The sequence below is a fragment of the Caloenas nicobarica genome, chromosome 6 (genome assembly GCF_036013445.1).
Source record: "Caloenas nicobarica isolate bCalNic1 chromosome 6, bCalNic1.hap1, whole genome shotgun sequence".
Lineage (NCBI taxonomy): Eukaryota > Metazoa > Chordata > Aves > Columbiformes > Columbidae > Caloenas > Caloenas nicobarica.
Window position 1 is genome coordinate 4662670 of NC_088250.1, and position 12552 is coordinate 4675221.

At 41.3% G+C, this 12552-nt stretch overlaps 1 protein-coding gene across 4 annotated transcripts in view; it reads left to right on the plus strand.

Moving 5' to 3' along the window:
- Window positions 1-12552, plus strand: part of PARD3B (par-3 family cell polarity regulator beta) — a 377310-nt gene that overhangs the window by 287510 nt on the left and 77248 nt on the right. For all 4 annotated transcript variants that reach the window (XM_065637273.1, XM_065637270.1, XM_065637271.1 and 1 more), the window contains one exon: window positions 11975-12271. In XM_065637273.1, the coding sequence (XP_065493345.1) occupies window positions 11975-12271 (297 nt within the window). The remainder of the gene's footprint in view (window positions 1-11974; window positions 12272-12552) is intronic.

Here is a 12552-nt window from a genome sequence, read left to right on the forward strand (position 1 = left end):
AAAACGTGAAAATAAATTTAGTCTTTCTCTAGCCTAGTGATTTCTATTTCTATTCCACATTGTCCTGTTCTCAGTTTTCAGTACAACTCTCTGTGCTGCCTTGTAGCTGCCGTTCTCTGCAGCAGCTCCACAGCCTGCACTGAAATGCTGACATTATTTTTTTACTGCTTCTGTTCCCCGGCAGTCCCCACCAAGATCAAGGTCTCATTGTGCTCATTGCTGTCCAGGAAGCTTGGGCCTGACCCCAGGCACTCACAGTTGAGGTAGAAGAGAGCAAATCTGGCGGGGAGGTGGGGGCAAGCGTCCTGTGGGTGGGAATCTGAAATGCAAGCAGTGCAGCTGCTTGTCCAGGTTCCTGAAAGGTCCCTGTCAGGCTAGGAATTTGTTCCAGGCCTCAGCCCCAGGCCTCTCCTTTCCTTTCAAAGCCAGCACTTTATTCTACGACTGCTACTTCTGCAGGCTTCAAGTGGTTAAGGATGCTGGGCATTCCTTGCTTAGTAATAGCCTTATCTGTGTCCAATTGAATATAAAGGCAGCACCTCCTCTGAATTTCACTGTTTTCTTCTTCTGCCCCCACCTCCCTCAGCTTTCCGGGTGGCGCAGCGATGCGGCCTCGCTGGAAGTTGACTGGAGAAAGTCGGGGGATTGTGGCACAGGTAGTTTAGGACTGGCTTAGCTGGTGATAGAGTTGTCTGAGGTGGTAGTTTGTCCCTCCTGACACAAGTCAAGTGGTTCATTGGACTGAGGCCCTACTTTAAATACGCTCATCGTTTTGTTCACGCTTCAAAGACTTTGGCTGTAACCAAGCATGTGCTCCAAAGGTCTAGAATCTGCCCATAAAAGGAAAAAGCAAAAGCTGTCTGAGGTTTATTTTGATCAAGCTGACTCAAATCTGTATTTTTAGTGTGTTCTGTATAAATTACTAAGAATTTATCATTTTAACAACAAGATGTTCACTACATTATTAAACGCTGGAAGAGATCGTCTTCTTTCTTTCCATCAAAACAAGAGATTTCTCTTCCTCCCTTCCTCCATCTTTTTCCCCACTGATTTGGGGCTGCTTTTTAATTTTCTAACGTTTGAAAGTCATTGTAGAACAAACTAGATAAATATATTAGTCACTTGAGTTTTACACATAATACTTTGTTTGCTTTTCAAATGCAAATAAAGTGACTATCAATTGAAAGAAAACTATTTTTTCCCGTTTGTTTAGGATTATTTTACTGGAATATTCCTGCTGAGACCAAAGTCTCTCTTCCAGCAAAGTCAAACATTTCCTTGACATTAGAATAAAATTTCACAAAATGAAGCACCTTGTTGAAAATGGGATGATTTTAAAAAGTAGCAAATGGGTTGGTGAATGAGGAGGCACTCTGTGTAAAAAGTAATACTCTGCACTTGTTTGTAGTAGTAATTTGTTGTTTTGTTAAAAGAGTCTTGGTTTTGTAGTCCTCATTGGAGTTGAATGCAGAAATTTTTTTAATTGTTTTACCTTTTCAGTAGAGTGTTAGAGAAGCAGAAGGAACATTTGGCCCTTGCTTTCCAAATAAACCGAATGCTTAAGTTACAGTAAATCTCAAATTTGGGTAAAGTTAAATGGTTTCAGTTTTTATATTAAAGAATGAATTTCCTTTAATTTTCCTAAACCTTCCAGCAACTGAAGAGCATTTCTCTCCTATCGGCTCTGATGCTTGTTGCCCGTTCTCGTAGTTAAAAAATCAATACATATGTTTTTGATATTTGGTAAACAGAAGTTTAATGTTGCAGCTGCAGGATCCCTATTCGAAGGAAATGTATCTTGCAGAAATAAAAACGTTTAGAGACCACTTATATATGAGAGAATACTTGTGACTTAAACTCCATTCCATTTCTGTTAGCATTTGTTACATTGTATTTAATTACAAACAATTTGTATGTTACTGGAAATCAAAACGAAAACAAGAATAGCTGCATGCGTGGTAGTATGGTAGAAAAGCCAAATTGTTTTGAATTAAAAGTTGAAACTCGGACTGTTACAAAAATCAAAGTATGGTGTTTAAATGCACGGTACATCTTAGAGCGAGCTCATACACACATACGTTGTTACCGACCCCGTCTTAGCTTTTGTGCCTGTGTTATCTATCCACTTACGACGTCTAGAGCATTATTATGGCTGTTTATAGTTCATATTGATCTCTGATAAAACGTTGGTAATTGCTCTTCTCACCATTAAGCTCTGTGCTAAACCACATGTTTTTGGGAGTTCTGAGCTTGTGCATCATCATTTATTAAGGGTTAATCCAACATGGTATATCTGTTCATTGAGTATTCCTGACTTTGCAGCACATCTAGGTCCTGTGGTTTAGACAAAATAAAGTGTTGGATGTGATCCCAGTTTTAATACTCCCAATTTATTATAACCATTGAACCCTGATCAGATCACGGATTGGATTGGATCCCAGTTTTTTAAATGTCCCAATTTATTGCTGGCTTGCAACTCTGATAAGAATACATATTTGATTAAGGCTTCAGTTTTCAAAAATTCCAGTTAATTACTTTTAGATTCTTATTAGATCATAGCCGTGTAGTATGGTATGTTGAAGTTATGAAAAAATTACTGGATGATGTTGCACAGGTCAAGGTCAGAGTTTCATTTTGTGCTGACAGTATGAAGTTATCAGATTTCTGTTTATTACTGTGGCAGCGCTTGCACTGGACAGGAGGACAGATTAATCCCAACCCATTGATTCTGAATGATTCTCATTTTAGACCTGCTGCTGCTCCGCATACCAGAACATGTAATAAAAGCATCCCACCAACATCGAGAGGTTGGTGTTCGATCATGAGGAGCTGAGGTAGGCAGCTCTCGCCTGCCTTTCACAGGTTGTGATGTGGCATTTAGAACCAAATAGCAGTTTTTTAGTTGCTTCCTGTGGCTGACCCACTGCTGGAGGACATTTTTAAGACAACATTAGGCTGAGAGTTGATCCCAGATTGTCCAAGCTCAAGAACATTAATAACTGAGGATAACGGAATGGCACGTGGAATTGACCTTTTTGTTTAGCTATCAGCACTATTCCAGGTATTAGAGATGGATGGAAGTAGCGCTTTCCAGGTGCCATAGCCGTGCCATCTAAATTTAAGCACCCAAATTCTCATCCAGGCCATTTAGCTTCCTTGGTTTGCCCTTCATTGAGACACTGGTTTCGCTGTGCTCCGTAGACCAGTTTTCACAAGCTGTACCCCCTGCCCACCTGAAAGGTAAGAACAGCTCAGGGGCAATGGCCTGGGCCAATGTGCGGTTCTGTTCTGTATACATCAGAGTTTTATTACTTAAAGGGGTTTTTTAAGATGACACTGTAAAACAGAAATACTGCTGCTAGAAACTTTTGCAGGCCAAACTAATAAAGTGAAACTGGCCAGTGTACTAGCCCACCTGGAAATAAGAGTGCTTTCTAGGAGACAGATTAATCTGGCCTAGGGATTTCTTCACAGTTCTGAATGTAGATTAGCTCTTCCTACCCCAAAATGAATAAGGGCATAAGAATGACTTGGAAGCTGCACTCCATTCCTTGCCCTTCTGTATGCGATTTATGAGAGTCTATCATAAATCTTTGGCATGTACTTTGAAGTGGTGCCACAGCTCAGAATTCTGTTCTCAGACCCCCTTACCTACAGGATAAAAATGAGAATACAGCTCGTAAGGATAGACAGGCGGGAAATCAGTTTGCATCTGTAATTCTCCGTAGTGATCTGAAGCCAAAGTACCTGAAAGTCTTAAAGCTTTGCCTGCGCAGTCAAAGTTGAGTTTTGCTTTCTAATCCAGGGCTGCTAATTAGAAACAACCTGTGGATGGAGACTGTTCCTGTTCTTGAACAGAGATGTTAATGGCAGTGAATAAGTTAATAGGCTGGTGTTTCTGTCTCCCCATGGTTTTTCTGCAGCTGCAGTTACTTTATACTTGCTCACTGTTTGTCTGATGAGCTTCTCTGAAATAATTCGCTTGATGTCTTGGTTGGAGAGGTGCATCTGTGGCTTTGACTGCAATTGGTGTTGTTTCCATTCCTGACATTAAGTTCCTAATGACTACAATATAAGCAAAGTTAAATCTAGCGTTCTAGGAGTGTTCTGTTATTTTGATTCTCTTTTTGTGATTATTTGTTCCAGAATGAGGTAACGTTAGCAAAAATACAGTATACGCTGTAGGTGTCTTTTCCGATAGCTGGCATTTTGTAATCTGCTGCATTTCACCCGCTGTACAACTAATGTGGACCAAAAAGAAAAAGAAAAACTTCCTCAGATTTAACAGCAAAGGTAAAATCCTGTTCTCATTGAAGTTCACAGGGTGGGGGAAAATGCACTGACCTCATTAGAGCTAAGATTTTCTTTAGAGGGCAGGATCCTGTGTAAGTTGGTAATCACTCCCTGTCACCTCTGAAATAAACGGGAGAACGTTAAGAGCTCAGTCTTGTGTATCCAAAGCTCACACTCCTTGTTTTGTGGTATGAAAGGGCTATGTTTCATCTTTGGTTTGTCATATTCTTAAATTTTAAGGTCAGTGTAGCTCTGTCTCTTTCATAGGTTTTTCTTTCCTCCATTTCTTCACTTACATCACTCCAGAGGCAGCTTATTCGGTCAGTTCAGCGTTATACCACTATGGGGTAGTTATCTAGAACAGGTGATATTTTCTGTTCAGCCCTGGTAGTTTGTTTTCTTTTTTATTGGGCTGGTTTATGCTGTTGTAAGATCTGTCTTGTTTAGCCTGAGTTAGTCTCTTATTCTCTTGAATTTGTGGCTTGCCTCTTTTTTATTTCCGAGATGGTTTCTGTTCTTGTTTACAATTATAGATACTAATTATGGGGGAGAAGATGTTCAAATCCAGCACAATAGGATGAGCTGGAATGAAGAAACACTTGCATAGCGCATGGGGAAGTTGTTTTCGACAAATATGCCTCCAGTAGAATACCCTGAAAGATAATACTAAATTAGTTATTGTTTGAGTCTTGATGAGTCTGTATCAGATGTCCTCAATTTACTGGCAAGAGGTGGATTCTTCTTCTTCTTTTCTTTTTCTTTCTCTCTTTCTTTCTTTCTTTGGCTATGAGACTTGCCTGCCTCTAGACTTTTCCTAGGTGGAGGTTGAAAAAACAGAAATTAGTCTTTTCCTGATAAAAGATGCAGGTTTGAATAAGATCGTTAATCTCATTATAGACCATGCCTGTCTGAAAAACGATTATGAAATACAAAAAAATTAAAAGCACTGAACTGAAATTATCTCCTCAGATATTCAAGTGAAATATATCCATTCCCATTAGTGATTATGGCTTATGAATATCTGAAGGCAGGATGTATTCGGTCCACTATTATGTAAATGAATGAAAATACAAGATTTTAGTTACCAAAATATATTTTCCTAGCAGCTAGAAAGGAATTAAAACATTAAACCCAATGGAAATCTAAATGACCTCCTGCAGAAATAGGCTGCTTTCCTCTAGACAACCCGTTACTCAATATATGTATGAATTAGGTAAATGAGAGACAAAAGCAGAAATGTTATGTAAAATCACAGTTGAAGTATTAAGACACTAAATCAGATGTAAATTGAGTAATCGTTGCGGCATGTAGATCTCGGGGAGAGTCACATGAGTGGGGGGAAAAAAAGCACTGCAGCAGCTTTTATTCTGCACAACGAACAACCAAATGAGTGGAAGAATATTTAGCATCTCAGTGATCTCAAAAGACTTTTAAAGGATTGCGTCCTTTTTCAGAGTTTCGGTATACCTCAAACTGACTGTACACACACACGTTTAGCTGCTCTTGTTCTGCTCTTCTTATTGTGAACAGAATAGAAATTATCCTAAAAGACCTATGGCCCTGTTTCTGTTACGCATTTTCTGTTTGCTCGTTATTCATCGTTCTCCCCCGGGAGAATCTTTCATTGACTTAGCCAGCATCTTGCTCATTCATGTACCTGTTTGCACTTCCACAAAGTCTATTGCTTTTAATCCACCTACAAGAAACATTGCTGTATTCGTCTGAAATATAAAACAAGGTCCCGTTGTGAAATACATTGTTTTGGTCAGCAAATGTGTTTTCTGGCCTGTGTTCAACTACTTAGGTTGGCACCTTGGGGCTCAAACCATGTCATTCTTTGTGCTCTGCTCAGTACTAAGCGCATAGTCAGGGCATGGTAAATTAAAAAATGTTGCATCGTTTTTATACTTTTTCCTGGAAAGTCAGAAGAAACAGGATGACCTGGAGCTCATGCGGAGTGCAAGGGAGGAATTCAAACACTTCAGGGAAGCTTGTGTTTTTTCTTGTGGGCCTATTTTGGTCAGTTTTCCCCGTCCCAAACTGTTCTGATGTTAAGTGCAGCCTTGGAACTCTACAAGAGAGCCCACGGGCTCTCGCAGGCCGAGCTTCCCACCCGCAGTTTTTCGCCGTGACCCGGTCTAGCAGCTCTTGATGCCACCGAGCTGCTTCTCATGTCTCCTGTTGGGCAGCAGGTGCCCTGTCCCTTGCTGGGGGGTGGCAGGAGGACATGCTGCTTCAGCTTTTGTCCTGATCCAAGGCAACAGCTGATTAGACACTGGCTCGCTGTGCAGAGCTCCTTTTGGGCTGAGGCTGGAGTTGGGCCGCCAGAACTGCAGGCTGGGCTGCATCCAGTATCTTGCTGTTTGTTCCCAGTTGAAGGCAGTGTGTTGGTTCCGTGGCTTGTCGTGACCGTGGCCTTCTTTGGGCTACTGTGCTGGTAAGATTAAGTCCTGCATTTTAATTTTCACAGGGGTATGGAGCACTGGTTTTAGAAGCTTCAGCATTTTCTTGCTCCCTACTCGCAACCCAGCCACCCACGCAGCTTCCATGTGGTTGAGGAGTATCTCTTACGGCTTTTCCTAGCTCTCATTCCCAAAAGCTCCAAAAGTCACTTCTGCTCAGCTCTTCTGGAGCGTTCTTGAGGGGGTCCCCGTCCCATCCCACAGCTCGGCGTGTGCTGCACTCTTTTAAGCCAGGTTTTGCCTGTCAGTGTCTTGTCACTGGTGTCAGGCTCAAGCATTTTACATTGTGTTTGTCACAGGCGGGGAATACATATGTGGTCATTGACAGTAGCTCAGCAGAAACACAATAACTTGTTAAGCCACAGTAACTCAATCGTGTGTCTGAGCTGCAGCTGGAAGGAGCTGTTTGGGCTGTTAACCCTTTTGTGGCTGCTGCTCTCTGGGTTTATGCATCTTTCCATGTGTTAGTACGTGAGAAATCACCATACATGACTTGTGTGGGTATGTCACATAGGAAGATTGTTTCAAGGATAAATGAGTGTTTCCTTGATTTATAGCTCTAGGGGTATGCTACTGAGTAGTAAGTGAGGTGTAGAGAAGTGTTTTCAAAATACCATGTCCCACTTCCACAAATATATTAGGTATATAGAATCCTGTCTTCATTTGACTTTGACAAATAGGATGCAACATGTTTTGGAAATGTTGCTTATAGTTCTACTGAGGTTATATATTTTATCAAACTATTTTTTTGCTTCAATTCTTCATTGTTGAGAAAGATTCTAGTGATAGCTAGTGGGTCTTGAAAGCAACAGAAAAGACTAGCATAGGATACGCATTTGGATGGTGTTGAGAAAAAGATGGGTCACAGAGAGAAAACAAAGAGCATTGCTCAATACAGCACTTCTGTTGCCTGTCCTCTGGCTCCTTGTGTGCAAAGATAGTGTTTTTAAAGAAACACAGCTAAGGGAAGTTTATGTAGTTGTCCTGCGGTGATTTAACTGGAGAGCATGGTGTTCAGGTGGCGGAAGAGAGCAAGCAGGATTGATATGGGATACCCAAAAGGAAATATATCTAACTTCCCTTCTTTCTGTGTGGGTTTTGCTTTTCCCTTTCCCTCACCAGGAAGTTTGTAGAAACTTTAGTGCTACACTAAATTGTTCAGCTGGTGACCTGTGCCTCTCCTCATCTCTGGTTTCGCTGCCAGCATCATGGTGCTGAGTGACATTTTATCTTTTGTCACAAATTTGCACCAGTTGTTTAACCAGCCCCATCCTGTGCTGTGAGGTTGGGGCTCTCTTGTAGCAATTGTTTGTTCGTAATAACTGTAAGCTGGTTGCTATGATAGTTGTGTTGATTTAAAAGAGATCTTTTTGTGTGTTGAGGAGTGAAGACGCTGCTGTTTCAGAGAGGGAGAAATGCAGAAGGAGGTGCAGAAATGGTGAACAACTGGACTGGGATATAGAAGGAGCCTGCTTAGCAAGGTGGGCAGAACACTATGGGAGGGATGGAAGGAACAGCACATTCATTTTTTGTGAAGAATTCCTGGGCACCTACTGTGATGTGCTATAGAGAAGATTGCTTTAAAACTGGGTGGAAAACATGATGCTGAAATACAGTGAGGATATTTAAAACTTCACAAAAATGTGAAGCAACTTCAAAGGTGAAAAACAGAAGACATGGAAGGGCAGGTAAATAAAAAGGAAAAACAGCCATCTGATAGTTCGTTTCCCTATATTTGAACGTTTGTATTGAAATGGAGATCACTGGGCGAACGTTATAGATCTGTGTGGAAAAGTAAAAAGGAAGCAAGAAATATTAATGCAATTACAATAGCCATATTGAAAAGATGAAACATTGATCATGAAGAATTTCACATAACCTGGTATTGACTGGTCTGTATAATATAGAAGGGAAATAATTGTTCTTGAGCAGGTTTGACTTATAATAGTGGCAGCGATTGAAGATTGCATTCAGAAGGAGAAGCTGAAGAAGCTAGGCTTATTCACAGGAACAAAAGAAAATTGTGGTGACCTAATTCCAGCTTTTGTTGTGCAGAACATACCAGAATTGATAGCAGGACAAATTACTCTCACTGTCAGACATGAAAGCAAGATTCACGTGATGCTGCTGTGCTGCACTTCACTTGCTTTCAAGTAAGTCTTAAAATACCTAGGGGACATGGGAGGTACTGGTCCAAAGAGCATTATGGCTCATCATTTCCTGACAAACTGCTGTGACTCTTCTCAGGACTGTGTCCTCCCATTTTTCTGCTGGTATCATCCCACATGGACCTCTGTGCGTCATGAAACTTGTACTGCATGCGGTACATTCTTGCACTGAAGTCTGTGTTTAGGCTTTTTTGGTCACTAATCAAGGGTGAAGCCCTCCACAGTTGCCCAGGTTTTAAAAGAACATTCAGTGTTTTTTGGGAATTAATCTGGAAGACAGCGACAATGTCAAAGTGCTTTCTGCGTTTTAGTAGAAGAAGAGCAGCATAATCGGAGGCAGAGACTACTACCAAACTGACTGTTAGTGAGTGCAAGACCTAACAGTTACTTGTGAGATTATTTTATTTTATTTTATTTTTTTAAACGAAGATAATGCCTTCGATTTTACATTTCTGACATAATCCCATGTGGGACATGTAAATTATTAATCCTTTGGCAGGAAGGTTTCTCTCCAAGTGCCTCTATGTATAAAAGATGGAAAACAGCAGGACAGACCTCCCTCCCTGCATCGTTGATGTCCGAGGCCTTATTTGCAGTGGAAGTCCACCCTGTCCTTGTAGTATGACCAGTGTTCTTGGACAGTGAGTTACCTGAAAAAGCTGTCTTTACGTGAGTGGACCAAGTGATAATTTGCCCCAGATCCCTTTATGTGAACAGCTAATGTGGTGTTTCACTCACAGACCCCATCAGAGTGGCTCCCTCCGCCACTCCGTGCTGCATAATCTCTCTTTTATCTTTATTTACAAACCCTTGGAGGATAAAGGCTTTGCACACTTTCATCTACTCTCTAATTATTACTCATTTGCTAGGAATGGTTTGTGGTTTAGACAGCAATGCCAGCTGACTGCTGCTTTTTAGTTTCTGTTTTCATATACAGCTCCTCAGTGTTGCATTTCTCCCCATGCCATTGTCCATTGCTTTATGAAGAAGTGTCACCATTAGTTTTACAAAGAATGAGTTGTATGTCCCATCGTTCTGCAGATGCCATCAAACTCTCGCTGTCCCAAGAAGCCACCAGCCAGCTAAGTCAGTGCAGTTGGCAGTAAAATGAGAGAATCGGTGCTTTACTAACTGAATTGATCACCTGTTGACACCAGGCTATGCCCTCCCTGAGATCTTCCGATAAAATCTCCCTTGTGCAGAGTCAGAATTGGGCAGAATCAAAGGCTTGTTGTGAAGTCTGTGATTTCTTCAAGACTTGGCCTCACCCTGGGTGAGGCTGCACGTGAGGATGGCGCCTGTCCTGACCCAGGAATTGAACTCAAAATAGGGAGCGTGTGTGGCATGAAAACCTGAGGCAAAAGAGACGTGGAGTGAAGGTTACAGGAGGACGAGGTGATTGTACAGGGGAAGAAGCTCCAGGAAGAAAAAAGGAGAAATTCTTAGGAAGCCTCAGTGTAGAAACGTGAGAGGCGTTAAGGATATAGGTGGATTGTAGCTTGTATGACTCTGTCATATGCAGGCTCATCTCTCTGTAAAGTGTGACTACATTTTAATTGTTAAAAACTAGTATCACCTCTAGATATGTCCCAGTGCAGTTAATGGAGAGGTGTAACTGGAAAGCACGTGGGATACATGTTAATGTATCAAGTATATGTCTAGAAAGGCATGTTCTCATTAGAATTACTTGTGCGAGTTTTTAGCTATAGTTTATTTGAAAACTATTAGCATTTGTTTTGATAACACAATTCAAATAAAATAAACCATCTGAATCCCATTCTGCACTTCCTAACTTCTGTCTGTTGGACTGGAAGCTCCCAGTGTGCTCATCTATTTCTTCAGGGAACCGTTTTCTCCATGGCTTAAAGACTTTCTTAAGAACATCTTCATTTTTCACAATGCAGACTCCTGAGGCCTTTGCGCTTTACTGGGGTAACAAAGTCGGTAGACCCTTTTTTTACCATCCTGTGGTACAAATTATATTGTTCTTTCTACACGACTGCTGTATGTCAGATGCAGTCAGCAGCAAAGGTTGGCACTGCACCTCTGTAGCTGTCTTCCATTCTTTGGTTTTTCCTCCGTGCTCCGTTATTTTCTGTGTATGCTATTTATTACGTCCTGTGGTCAGCATTCTGCCAGATCCATCTCACTGCATTTAATTACGCTGCGTTGAAGAGTATTTGAGCAGTTAACAGAAGTTGCATGTTCACAAAGCCTCGCTGTAGGTTTTTTTTCCTCCAGCATGAATGTTGAATCATTGAATATCAGCAGAGTTTGAAATTTACCTGAAATATGTTACACTATTCCAAAGAGATTACACAATGGCCCTGATTAGCAGCAGCATTTTGTAATACCACTTAAGGCTTTATCACAGTGGAGTACTGCCAGTAATAGTCTTTAATTCACTTACATGTACCAATTCATCTCTGTCAGGTTTCTATTAATTTCTTTGCTGTTGTACTTTGTCCCAATCTCCTGTATAATAAGGCATGATTTCCACATTTATGTAGCCAAAATAAAATTTTTAAAAAAATTAAATCTTCAGCAAATTAACTGTGGGCCTTTGATTTGAGACAACTGTGCCATCTCTCCATTTATGTTCAGGTTTAATCCACTTTTCACAAGTTAATGTATTTAGGAGAGTCTAAGTGGGTCAAGTGACCAAGGGGCAGTAACAATTTTACCGGCTAATTTAGATTAAAAGTTTCAGTTTTGGGTTAGGTGTATTAACTGCAAAGTGGGGAGTAGGTGTAGAACTAAAACTGTATGTGTTCATGCATACACACTTGTGAGAAGCCACACTATGTTCAGCATTAATTTTTTTAATCAGAATGATGACCAGCCGTGGTGACAAAGGTGATTGCCAGAGATAAAGAGCAAAATTGCTGCATGCACCATTTAGTTTTATCTGGCACTGGTTTCGCAGTGCACTGGAAGATTTAAACTGCTGGGTTCAGGGCTGGTGCTCCAGATTTGTGTGATGAATCAGCGTCTGTGGTTGCTGTTGAAGCAGATCCAACTGTGCATTTGTTCTTTCTTTTTCATTGGCAGGATCGGTGCAAAGCATCAAGAGTTACGGCAAAAGCAACTGAGAGCTCTGAGTGATTATTCTACTGGTCCTGGAGGACCTGACATTGATGATGATGAGGTGGATCCAAATTACGCCAGAGTAAACCACTTCCGAGACGGTTATCCAGTAACAAGCATCTACAGGCCATCATCACCAGCAGTAGCAGAAACCTTTGTATATCCTCGTGATTCTCCTTCAGCAGCGATGGAGAGGGAGCACCTGGAAGGACTGTATGCAAAAATAAACAAGCAGCACTACCCGCAGACTCCTGGTGACAGGTAATATTGCCACCTGCCATTACAAACGGTGAGAGCTCGGTGAGGGGGAGCCCGGGGCATTTACTGATGGATTTCCTCTGAACCAAACCCATGATTTGCTGCAGCAGTACCCCCAAAGCATCTGAGCAAGGCAGCAGTCAAACAGAAATCATTAAAGAAAAGTCCATATTTCACAAACAGAATGAATGAACTGACTTGAGTCCAATTCCTGCACTGCTGAGTTGAGTGTTTTTCTTTCTTTCAATCAGGAAAAGTTCTTACCCTGCAGCAAAAATAATCTC